Raw genomic sequence first — 13,445 nt, 5'->3', positions numbered from 1 at the left:
GATGCAAGTTCCAAAGCGTATTCCTGACGATGTTCCTTCCTTCAGGTTTCCCCCACCGCTTGTTTTGTCACAAAAAGCCTCAGACCTTGGGCTAGAATTCTGGGCAGTCACATTCTCTTGTGGCTGTACAAGACTTTCCATGTCCACCAACACCTCCCAAAACTGCCTAATAATAATAGATTTCAGCTGTCATTTCTTCCCTTTTTCCAACTGTTATAAAAAGCTGAATTTGCTGGAGGCTTAAAAAAGTAGTGTGACTGGTTTTTTGTTCTGTTGTATTTTTTAAGATGATAGCTGATACATTTAAAAGATTATACTATATATATATATATTACACAGCATAATTACATAATAAACACCCATGAACTCGTCGCCCCATCCCAAAGGCCGCCCACCTCCTCCCCCAGTGGTAACCACTTTCTGAAGCTTGTATTTATCATTGTCTTTCTTTTTAAAACAGTTTTATCTCATATGCACGTATACCCAAACCACATAGAGTTTAGTTTTGCTTATTAAACAGACGAGCCAAATGTATGCAGCCACTTGAGGTTGCTCTTCACAGTAGCCTTTATGAGAGATGATACACTTACACGTGGAGGCTACACTTGCTCAGACCCATCTGGGAGCCCTTTGTTTGAAATTTCCTGCAGAGATCGTTTATCAGCTCCTCAAGAATCACACTTTATGGCGTGTTTGGTCTGATTCAGCGCTTTTTCCCATTATCTCTCTGTTTTCCCAATTCATTTATTTAAGAAATATTTCATGGGTGCTTCTAGGAACCAGGCGCTATGCTAGAGACCAGCGGAGAAGCAGGGAGAGCCCCCGCTTCCCTGGAGCATGTCGCCACCCCTCCCCTCCTTTCCTCCTCTGTCATTGGAGCGATAACTAGAGGCCACAGGCTAGGAGATTCCAGGACACTGAGCAGGATCCAGTGAACCAAGGGGGCACGGGATTGATGTGGCCTGAGAGCCCGAGGGGAGACCTGTGGAGGGACTTCCGGGGGTGGTCCAGTCTCCACAAGCCGTGCCTTGGGCCCTCTGTGGCCTCACCTGGACACTGCTGACCCTGATTTTCTTTGTTAGGCCAGGCTCACTAGCACTGTCATCCAAGCATATTTACATCATTATCTCCGCACCTGCTGAGGAGCCCCTGCCGTGTAGTGTAGATCAAGCATCCTACAAGGAAAGAGGAAGTCAGCCCTGTAAGACCTGAAGGCTGATTAAAAAAAAAAAACAGATTATGGTTTTTTTTATGTTAGAAGAACTTAGAAGTCACACTAGGTCATTAAATATTAGATTGATGACACAGATACATTGCCTTGTAGTATAAATATGAGACCTCAGAAATATGTGTGTATAATATTTTTAATTTATATACAATATAATGTATAATATAAATACAATGAATATAAATAATACATATATATAATTCATGTGTTCCCAACCAGCCTCCACACAACCCATTCACCAAAATAACTTACACTCTGCGATCCCTCAGTAAAATAGAACAACTCACGCCGAAACTCCGACCCCCTCAGAGCTCTAAGGCGACCTCCGCTTGCCTGGGCACATCTGCGCGTCCTGGTTGAGCCGTGTGATTCCCAGGAGCCAGTTAGGTTTGTTTCCAAACCTGCTTATGCCAGTTGTATTTGTCATTAAATAAATTAAATTAAATGTTTAATTAAATGTTCTCTGAGGAAATATGAATTCGAAAAAAAAATTGTTTCAGAGAAAACCAAATTGAATGCTTTGAAAGACTCAGTAAAGATGAGTCATTTTAAACATGCTTTTGGGGACTTCCCTGGTGGTGCAGTGGATAGGACTCCGCACTCCTAATGCAGGGGGCCCAGGTTCGATCCCTGGTCGGGGAACTAGATCCCACACGTATGCCACAACTAAGAGTTCGCATACCACAACTAAGAAGCCCGTGTGCTGCAACTAAGGAGCTGGCAAGCCACAACTAAGGAGCCCTGGAGCCACAACTAAGGAGCCTGCCTGCTGCAACTAAGGAGCCCATGAGCCACAACTAAGGCACCAGACGGCCACAACTAAGACCCCATACAACCAAATAAATAAAAAAATAAATATTAAAAAAAAAATAAAATAAAATAAACATGCTTTTGAATTAGGTATGAACAAGATGATTGTGAAAGATTGAAGGGAAAAAAAACCATTAAAATCTAGAAGAATTCTGCTCTCAGATTGTGCTACAGGTGTCTAACTTCTTATTCCACTTTAAATGGACTAAAATTGGAAATTATACACAGTACATAATTTTTTTTAAAAAAGAACTCTAATCATCAGATAATACTCAAACAAAAGACTTTTCTCAAAAGAGTAGTGAATAAACAGATGTTTGTGTTTTAATTTTAAACAAAGTTGTACATACACACAAATACACATATATGTGTATGTATATGTGTGGGGGAGAGATCAATTTTTCATGATCCCCCTCTTTAAATGACTTCTAATCACCTATTGGTCCCAATCACATTTGAAAAAGAGGACTTCTATTATAAATATTTCCAGGACTTCCCTACTCAAGAGTGGTTTTACACAGTCAACCTCCCTAAAAGATTTCCCTAAAAGATGTGACACCACTTGCTAAGGTTTATTTGGTTTTTTATTTTGTTTGGTTTTGTTTTCATTTGCCAACCTTTCATAGAGAGCCATGAAAAAGGACTCCATCTTTAAAACAATGGTTTGAAAAGAGAGAAAAGGCAATGTCGGACAGCCGGATGGATGAGGGAGGTCATGACTTCCCAGCGCTCTGCCCTTTCTGCTTTCTGGCCGCGTTGCCCTCCCAAGCCAACCTTTTCTCTAACTGCCCCAGGAGCCCACAGAGATGGGTCCCCTGCTGCCATGGGTTTGCTGAGAGACAGGAGGGTGGGATGCAAATTGGAAAATGGACCTGATGTTCTCCACCTCTGGGCCAGAAGGATGAGGAGGCCATCCTTGGATAATTTGGGTCCAGATAAGAAAAGAACCCCTTGAACAGGCTCAACTGATATTCTCTGACCCTAGCTCTTCTCAATCAGATGTAAGGGACTTTTACAACTATGAGGAGAATAATATCACTCAATAGGGAGACATTTAAATCCAATTCCAGCCATGCCCCCCAGCTTATCCAGCCATACAGGTTCGACGTGTGTGTGTGTGTGTGTGTGTGTGTGTGTGTGTGTGTGTGAAGGCCTTAGGTGAAGGTGCTTCATCTCTAATCCAGACTGAAGCTTTGGATAAGGCAGCCACCTGATACAAGATGCCTTATTTTCCTGAATACCTAAGAAATAAAGCCAAACTTCTGGAAGCCAGGCTCTTTTGAAAAAGTTCCCCACGCACCAGAAAGGTTCAAGCCTGCTCATGAGAGAACCAAACAGAAGGACTAGGCAGCCGGGAGTGAGGAGTCCAGCTTTATCTCCGCCCTCCCAGGAGGATCTGAAACAGGAGGGAAGGGGGCAGGGCACAACCTCTGAAAGAATGACATAGCCTGAGGACATGACATAAACTGATTAGAACCAAATAGGTCCAAGATGGCAGACAAGTTGATTTCCACTAGACCTTGAGCCTCAGTATGCGCTCATTGTACTACATCAGCAAGCTAAATGACACACCCACGGGCGCCATGACAGTTCCAAGACCGACCATAAAGATCGAAAAGTGGGCGGTGGGCCAATTCCTGGAAATCCCCACCCCTTCCCGAAATAGCTGGAATGCTCCTTCCGCTCGTTAGCCTATGAGATTACCCACCCCTCTAAAAACTGACACCCCCATACCCTGGTGCCTTTCTCACCTTCCGAGATGGCCCCCACTCTGTGCAGTGTGTTTCTCTCTAAGTAAATCCACTTCTTACCCGTCACTTTGTCTCTCACTGAATTCTTTCTAGGATGAGACATCAAGAAGCTGAGCTTCATTAAGTCCTGAAACCAGGTGTGTGATCTCAGTTGGAAGACTGTGGGTTTGGGCTGGGTTTGAGTCCCAATCTGAGTTTTGGTCGGGTTTGAGTCCCAGCTGCATGGGTTCAAGTCCCAGTCTGAGGTGCCCGGTTTCAGATCCCTGAGCTCTTCAGCCTTCTCTCCGTTTTACCTTTGTTATTGCTGGAAATGTGGGTCCCTGCAGTGCACAGAGCCTTGGAAACCACTGTCCTCCCTCTGCCGAAGTACAGCAACTCCAGTAAGTGGAGACGGGGGCGAGGGGGACGAGGGAGGGCAGATGTGGACACAGGAGCCCTATTTTGTTGCTCCGAGGAGTAACTGGACCCCTGCCCAAGAGATCCCCACGCCCTCCAAAGAAAGAAATTGCAGGGGCATGAGTCATCCCCTATTTTAGGTGAACACAGGGGTGCCCTGCGGGACTGGGGGCCTCCCTTATCAAGGAGTAGGCAACTGAAGTACACAGATTGTGCTTGGCCAAAGGCTAGGATCAGCTTCTGGTTTATTATCTATTTAACTAAGTGGATTAAATGAGAATTGACTGGAATTGTACACTTAAGGGTCCCTTACAAAACACCGTTATCTCATAAGCTGGCTTAATGGAGCAGGCTGTCCGGGGCTTATTAGAAGTAACTGAATACAGCGCCTTACAGGGCAGAGATCCAATGGAGGGTGTGCAGCAGGCCTGGGAGATCCCACACCTTGTGTGGCCACAAAAGATGGGCCTGGGGTGTAACTGCAAACCATACTGTTAGCATCTACCCCCAGGGACAGGCCCAGATCTTCCCAAGAAGAAAGGCATCTGCCATTCACTCCATTGTAAAAGCACTTCTTCGATATTAAGGGTGAACTAAGTGCTTTACTGATCTTTTATGTATGTGGACTCCAACACATATGAAAGACAGCAGAGTAGAGTGGTTAACACGACCATCTTGGGCGTTAGACTGCAAGAGTTTGCATCTTAGCTTTACCACTTACTACTTGAGTGACTGTGTGTTACTTAACTTCTCTATGGCTCAGTTTCCCCATCTGCAAAATGGGGGTGATAATAGTACCTACCTCATTGGGTTTCTGAGGAGATTAAGTGAGCTAATATGTATAAACTTCTTAGAATAGTGTCTGGCATAAGTGATTCTATCAGTGAGCTTTCAGTGATTATAGCTTTTACACCAAAAAAGAATTCATCCCATTTCATAGCTTTTGCACCCACATCTCCTTTAGCTATTAATTGCAGCATGATATGGAATGAGCTGCACTCACAGAGGAGATATTCTGAATGGTGGGAGGTAGTGTACGTGGAGGAGGTCAGGGCTGTGATGAGAGGGACATTTTGCTGGAGATGGTGATGCGATCTTACACGTCATTTATCTTCTCTTATCCCCATTTCTCTGTGTATGTGTGTGTGTGTGTGTGTGTGTGAGACTTTCATTATAGGGTTTAGGTAAGTGAATGTAAATCCTGCTTTTGGTAAAGATTGATATAATTATGAAGACACTCAGAGATGAGACCCCTTTGGCCTGGTGTCCCAGAAACATGTACATTTTAGAGGACTTGCTTTGAGGATAACAGACACATCGGAAAGGATCGCTGGACAGACCCACTGGACAGAAGTTGCCCTTGTGCAGTTGGTTTGAACAATGGAGATAATTGACTGTTTTTCAGGAAGGTTTAAGTTTATTTGTAAATTTTGCACTTTTTTTTCTTCCAGCAATTTCTTTGACAGTGTTATTTTTCTGTTGGGTTCCTTTGAGTTCAATTTACCTGTAATCTGTAAACATTTCTTCTATCAACAACCTGCTCCACAATTGACCTAACTCTTCAGAATTACACAGCCTTTGCTTAAACTACTTTCAATGTATAATCTACAATTTCCATGTATAATTTATAATTTTCAGTACTCTATAATCCAGGAGATGATTCTATTCCACTCAGCCTAATGGATGAACATTACAGTCCTCACTTTTCAAAAAGTTGAAGGAGACCATATGAAAATTTGTATGAAGCTTTCTGTTCTATAGAATTACTTTAAATTTAAGAAGTTTAGCCTATTAGCTGAATTGTGTTTTAGAAGAATTGAAACACTATGCATGGTGTTAGAACTAGTAATGCTTTCTTCTTGTTTTCATGCCATTTTTAATTTAAAGGAGTAGTAGTACATAGTATACAAGACTTAGATATAATTGATGTAATTTCCCATATTTTAAATGGCTCAGGCTGGGAGTTTAAGGAAAGAAGCCACATGAATCAGTGAGAAACCATAACCTTCCAGGGTTTCTTCTGGCTGATTATTGACTAATGCACAAATTGATGTATCTCAGCTGAGCTGCAATGCCAAGGGCAAGCATGGTATGATATCGATAGATGCTCTGGACCTGTGGATCTCACCTTTTCTTGGTTATGAACCTCTTTAAGAATCAGGAGGAAGTTGTGGACATGCTTCTCAGAAAATGACACAAAGCTTGGCATAGAATTCTGGAGAGTGTACACGAACTCCCTGAATTTTCTGTCGAATCCCTGCTTCCCCACTGGAGTTCACTGAACACGGGGAGGCTTCCTCTCACTAGGCTTGACCACCCTTTTGATTTTTTTAATGACAGTGAGTTGGACATTTCTGGAGACCAGGAAATAAAGACTGGTCAGAGGATTTTTATGATACAATAAGAAACATGCATATTGGTCTTCGTCCACAGTTCCTAGCACACAGCTCTTAAAACCCTTGGAATTTCCAGAATGATGAGAGTGTCTTGTATGCTAATGGGATGATTGGTGGTTGGGGGAATAATAGCTTCAGGATGGGAGCTGGTTGCCAGAAAAACCAAGGCATGTTTAGAGTAGTGGAACTTTCAGCCCTACCCCGCAACTTCCAGAGGGAAGAGAGGGGCTGAGAGATGCATTAATCACCAGTGGCCAATAATTTAATCAATTGTGCCTATGTAATGAAACCTCCATAAAGTCTCCTAAACAGTAGTGTTTGAAGAGCCTCTTGGTTGGTGAACACATCAAGGTACTGGGCAGGTGGAGCACCTGGAGAAGGCATCGAAGTCCTGCGCTCCTTCCCCCATACCTGGCCCTCTGCATCTCTTCCATTTGACTGTTCCTGAGTTGCATCCCTTGTAATAAACTGGTCCCAGTAAGTAAAGCACTTTCCTGAGTTCTGTGAGCTGTTCTAGCAAATCATTGAACCTGAGGAAGGGGTCATGGGAACCCTTGATTGATAGGTCAGGAGCTCAACTGGCAACCTGGGATTTTAACTTGGCATCTGAAGTGGGGGCAGTCTGGGTGGGGTCTGCACTAACTCTACATAGCTAGTGGCAGAATTGATTTGAATTGTAGGACACTCAGTCGATGTGTGGAGAGTTAGAGAATTGGTTGGTATGGGGGAAAAGCCCACACATTTGGTGTCAGAAGTGTGAGTAAAAACAGTTCAGAATTTTGCCCTCCCTTTAAGAGTTATATACAGTGTTCCACAGTTATTGAAAGTACAGGCTCAACTATCTACACACTGTGTCTGCTGCCATTGGGTTCCTTTGGATGTTCCTATGTACTTTAGATACACTCCATTTTAGTTGAAGCTTGTTTGGATCTACCTCTACTCCCTAAAAACTTCTCTCTTTAACAAAATTAACAAGTATCTCCTCACTTCACATCCACTAGGAGAGCTACAATCAAGAAGATAGTTGATAACAAGCATTTTTGAGGATGCAGAGAAAACCCTCTTACACTGAGGGTGGGAATGTAAAATGGTGCTGTCACTTTGAAAAACAGCCTAGCAATTCCTCAAAAGGTTAAATACAGAGTTGCCACATGACCCAGAAATTCTATTCCTAAATATGTACCCAAGAGAAATGAAAATGTATGTCCATACAAAAACTTGTACATGTAAAACTAGAAGCATTCTTCATAATAGCCAAAATGTGGAAACACCCAAATGTTCATCAACCAATGAATGGATATTTAAAATGTGGTATATCTATACAATGACTATTAGTCAGCAATAAAAAGAAACTAAGTGCTGATGCATACTACAACTTGGATGAGCCCTGAAAACATTGTGCTAAGTGAAAGAAGCCAGTCACAAAAGACCATATATTCTATGATTCTATTTATATGAAATGTCCAGAGTAGGGAAATCCATAGAGACAGAAAGCAGATCAGTGGTGCCAGGGTCTGGGGGTAGGGGGAAAGGGGGAGTAACAGTTAACAGGTATGGAGTTTCTTGTTGAGGTGATAAAAATGTTCTAAAGTTGATTGTAGGAATGATGATTGTACAACTATGTGAATATACTAAAAGCTATTGAATTGTACACTTGAAATGGGTTAACTGTGTGGTATATGAACTGAATCTCAATAAATCTGTTCTGAAAAAAAGAATATAGACTCTGGACCGAAACTGCCTGTGTTAAAATCACCCTGGCAGCTCTGGTGTCCTGAGACAATGATTTGGGTGCAAGTACTATATTTGAGAAGATGTCCTAGGCAGTGTGGTCAGGACGTAGGGAAGTGAGACAGGAGAGGAAGGAAAGCCAGTAGAGGAGGCATTCAGGAGTGAGTTACTGTTGAGGGCAACTGGGACTCAGTCCTACTGCCCCCTGCATAAGGCTATGGAGACCACAGTTCAGAATGGTACCCCCCAAGCGATGAGATAGCTATGTTGTTTCTGAGTGCTGACTTCCATGCTTCTAACCAGAGAAAGCCCCCAGACAGGAGGAGAGATACACAGAGACAGAGACAGACAGACACAGAGACAGACATGCAGGTACTTGAGGCAGGAAGCAGAGGGCACAAGAACTGTTCCCCAAACCTACAGGTGAACCAGTCCAGAATGACTGAGCGAACATGGGCTGAACATCAACAGTGTGCTGATGGGAGTGTTCCTTAATCTCTCTGGCCCTCAGCTCCCTCATCCTTTAAATGGCGGAAAGAGTAGCTCCTGTCTCATAAGGGTGATATGGGGATTGATGAGTTCATGTATCTGCAATATTTCATCAGTCAAAAATACTCATCTTGAATCTTTCTCTATTTTTTGAACTTCTGACTTACCAGGATCATTCCTCTTCTGCATGAGCTTCTAACAAGACAGAGAAGAAATCCATCTATTATAAGTTTCAAAGAGAAATAGAACCACTTCCGAGAACAGTCTTCTTATTAGGCCCCCTTTGTGTTTGATCAGCTTTGAATGGCTGCCTTTTGAAATATGCCATATGCTTTGTTAGCGCATTAGATGCCCATCCCAGCAAGTTCTGTTATTGGAGCAACTCTATGATCTTTTCATTCTTGCTGTTCTATTTTATGGAAACTGTTGGTGGGATTCAAGTGAGAGCGGTTCATCACCGCTCTCTGTTGTGTTTTCCTTTGGGTCTCCTTTGTGTTGTCCTTTCCTTTGTGTCACCTATTTTCCCAAAGCTGTGTTCTGAGGACACTAGACCCTGGGGAGCTTTCTTTTTGTGAAACTTCTGCAGTCTAGGGGTTGAAGCCTGTGGCTGCAATCCCAGGCAATTCTGAGTTCTACTTCTGTCAAAGGCATTTACACTCAATGTGTTTCATTGCTCAGGGATGATTGAAACAGCCCAGTTGGTGAACAGCCAGGGGGAAATAGGGTTAAAAAACAATAACAACAACTATGTTACATGAGCTCAACCTGTCATGATTAAAACTCAATGTAAAGATTTGTTCACCGAAGCAAATATCTCTGGATTGTTTCAGGCTGTGACTCTTCAATTAACCTGACATTTCACAAGTCCAGAAGTGCCGTGGATGAACTCTTTACTTCGCTTCGGGATATTGCTGGAGCTCGGAAGCTCATGAAACAGTTTAAGTCTGTATATGTTCCTGGAAATCATACCCACCAGGCAAGTACATATGTTTTAAAGTAACCGTCTAATCTGTGTTGTGTTTTTAGGATTCAGAGACTGAAAGAAAAGTTTCCATTTTAACCTCTCTAAAATGAAGGATTTGTTCAAGATGAAAGCCAAGGCCCTTGTAGTCCAGAGTTTTGGGTTCCCCTGAATCTGAAAGCTTCCCAGTTTATTTGTATTTCAGGCTTGATGCAGTGAGATGAGCACTGGATTACGGGTCAGCGCTGCTTTATAACTGCCCCAGAGCTGTTCTGTCACCTTAAGCAAGTCCCTAAGCACCAGATGTGGGGTGGCCTTAGCACCCAAGTTTCTGGATCTAAGAGTAGCAAAATTACCTAATAATGTTATGGCAAGGAAAAAAGAAGTTGATGCCAGCAAAAACGTTTGTTATTTAAAATGCCCCACCACTTTATTAGGAGAGTAGGAGAACCTTGAAAGGATGTTTTGACCAGGGAGTAGGAAGATGGTATGAGAATCCAAGATTGAAGGGGTAATTGCTCTATCAAAACTCAGTGGGGCGAGGTGCGGGGGAGGCACAGGGAGGCACGGAAAGACCCAAAGGGAAGATGAAGGGGTGAAGAAAAGCTGGAGCCATCGAGGCTGGGCAGTCTCTGTTGGACAAGGAAGAGACAACCCTCAGGTTCCTGGTGGCCAGAGGTGAGCTTTCAAGGAAGAACAGATGTTTCTGACAGAAAAGATCATTAAGTTTTGCTGTGGAGTGTGTGAAGGAATCTTCTCTTCCATCTCCCCATGAGATAGTCAGTAAAATTCGCTCCATTTTCTAAGGCTTTTTGGAGAGTTGAATGAGCTGTTAGTGGGGACTATGACATAGTGAGGGGTTCAACTTGAGGGTGCTGACTCTCTAAGGTGGGCGTGTAGACAACAGCTAAGGTTACCTGCTACAGCCTAGCAAAATCCAGATTCTTCCTCCCATATGTTTGTATAGTAGCTGATACTTGAAGAGTCCCCTACATTTGGTTTTCCCTTTGATCCTCACGACAAGTAGGCCAGAGAGGTATTCTCATCCCGAGACCCAGGAAGCAGGCACACAGGTGGGCCAGGGCCTGACGCCAGGTCTTTGCTGCCAACCCAAAACCTCCCGGCTTGCTACACCGCGGTTCTCCTGGAGGGTCTAGAAATAATGACCGATAGCGCTGATCTCAGCTACTGAAATCAACCACCAAGACACAAAAGACCTTAGAAATTGGCACTCAACTTAGTAATATAAATTCCCATCTTTTGTTCAGTGACCTGAGAACATCACTACCACGAAATACAGATAAAATCACTCAGATAATTAATCCGTTGTAGTTTTGTCATTAAAAAATTACCAATCTTAAATATGGCAGTAAGGACTGGTCCTAGAAGACGTGATAGAACTGTTGATATATGGTGAAATTTAGACCAAAGGGTATCAAGAAGCAAGTGGCTGCTATCATTGGCAAAGGGAAGATAAACCACTAAATTAATGAAGGTCTTTTCAGTTTTATGATCATCATGGTGACTAATTTGGCCAACTTCACATAAACATGTATTAGCTGTAAATCTTGGGCATAATAAGGACAGTGATAAGTTTCCTAGACTTTATCTCCCTGCTACCAACACAGTTTCTCCAGACCTCAGAACCCTGTCTGAGCAGCCATCGCCTTTGGAAAATGAACTTTCCCTTGTTGCATACACTTCCATAACAGTGAGTCAGTAACATCAACTCATTCACCAAAAATCCTAAATGTCAGTGAGTGGAAGTGGGGACAAGGCAGGGAGTATACATGTATCTTGAGGGGATTAAATAATAATTATACAGACACTTAGTGAAATGCTGTGCAACCAATAAAATGAGTGGGATCTAAATATACTTGGCAAGGACTGTATTTGGATCCTTGTCCTGGGCTCTGCTTGGAGAATTCAGAATAAAACAGGGGTTCATGTTCTATTGGGTGTAGATGTACATCTATTGGGTGTAGATGTAGATCATTCTGTAAAGCATTATTCTATTTTTGTTTAAAAATAAAAAGTACATGGGTGTATATATTTAATAAGTCTTTAACATTTTAGGAAAATTTTATAATGGTTATGTGCGGGGAACAGAAACGGTTAGATGAACAAGGAGGAACTCTGGCTTCTTGCTTTATATTTACATATGTAGAGGAAGAATTTTTGATGGGATTATGGATAATTTTTACCTATTTGCGTTTTTCAACACTTTTTGAACTTAAAGAAGTTTTCAGAACTTCCCTGGTGGCGCAGTGGTTAAGAATCTGCCTGCCAATGCAGGGGACACGGGTTTGAACCCTGGTCTGGGAAGATCCCACATGCCGCGGAGCAACTGAGCCCACACACCACAACTACTGAGCCTGCGCTCTAGAGCCCATGTGCCGCAACTACTGAGCCCATGTGCCACAACTACTGAAGTCCGCATGCCTAGAGCCCGTGCTCCGCAACGAGAAGCCACCGCAATGAGACGCCCGTGCACCGCAACGAAGAGTAGCCCCGCTCGCCGCAGCTAGAGAAAGCCCACGCACAGCAACGAAGACCCAATGCAGCCAAATAAATACATACATACATACATACATACATACATAAATCGATTTATTAAAAAAAAAAAAAGAAGAAGTTTTCAATCACAGATGGAAGCCCCTTGAGGACAGGGATTTTGATCTGGTTTGTCCACTGCCATATTTTCAGTGCCTAGAGTGGTATCTTGCACATAGTGGATACTTGATAAATATTTCTTGGGTGCATCTTAAATGTGCTACATGTATTTTTATCATATGTTGGAGGATTATTTGGGACAAAAATGTGTATAGATAGAAAACAACAAATGTCCAGAGTAGAAACAGAGTCCAGCTGTGTTTAGCTTTGAAGATGGGCCTTGGCTGGGCAACTTTCTGTCCATCCCTTCTCCCAGTTTGGTCCTCAGCTCCAGGAAAAAATTGTGCTTTCTATCTAGCTCCATGCTGTTCCTACACAGAATCTAGCTGGGATGTCCCGGGCTCCCTGGGACACCCAGAAAAGCACTAGACCAGGTCTGCCTGGGGACTTCTGCCCCTGCTCTGACCAGTGCTGTGTATCGGGCTCTCTCCCCTGGATCTCAGGGCCCCTACCAGCCCCAGCCTCCCTCCCAGGGTACCTCTCTCCTGCTCCGATGCAAATGAGTTGACTCTTAGAGCCACTCCTGTTTCCCCTCCTAGCTTGAGGCACTTCTTATTTAACCTTCATCCTTTAGCCCTTTAGGAAAATGTGTCCGTCACAGCTCAGATGCAGAAAGCAGACACCACTCTCGTCATTTTAAGGAGATCATGATTCCATACAAGAAATTAAGTACATATAAAATCTTGAAAGAACTAGAGGAGTGGGATCTAGACTAGGTCTCCAGAAGTGAGCCCAGAACATCACCACACACGTGGCCCTCCAGGGGAACCAGTACCTCTGCCACAGCCAGGGGAGTGAGCATGATGGGGGTCATGAGGCTGCCACTGAAGCTCTTTATTTGAAGAACACACCGCCAAAGCTGGAAACAGCTTCTGGGTTTGCTCACCACGGTAAATGCAGAGCCCAGCGCAATGCTTGCCACCTGGCGGGCGGTGGATAGGTGGATGGATGGGTGGATCCTGGACTGTGGGTCTTATCCAGAAAGGCATTTCTTATGTTCTTAATTCTTA

At 43.4% G+C, this 13,445-nt stretch overlaps 1 protein-coding gene and 1 non-coding gene across 2 annotated transcripts in view; both read left to right on the top strand.

The window, feature by feature from the left end:
• The window catches only part of SCFD2 (sec1 family domain containing 2), a 410,854-nt gene that overhangs the window by 363,718 nt on the left and 33,691 nt on the right, over positions 1-13,445 (top strand). The window contains exon 6 of the mRNA XM_061192275.1: positions 9,632-9,777. Within this exon, the coding sequence (XP_061048258.1) occupies positions 9,632-9,777 (146 nt within the window). The remainder of the gene's footprint in view (positions 1-9,631; positions 9,778-13,445) is intronic.
• Positions 1,798-1,870, top strand: TRNAR-CCU (transfer RNA arginine (anticodon CCU)). The gene has a single exon. It is a non-coding gene; the product is annotated as a tRNA-Arg (tRNA).

This window comes from Eubalaena glacialis, chromosome 5 (assembly GCF_028564815.1).
Source record: "Eubalaena glacialis isolate mEubGla1 chromosome 5, mEubGla1.1.hap2.+ XY, whole genome shotgun sequence".
Lineage (NCBI taxonomy): Eukaryota > Metazoa > Chordata > Mammalia > Artiodactyla > Balaenidae > Eubalaena > Eubalaena glacialis.
This window is presented reverse-complemented; position numbering and strand designations above follow the sequence as displayed.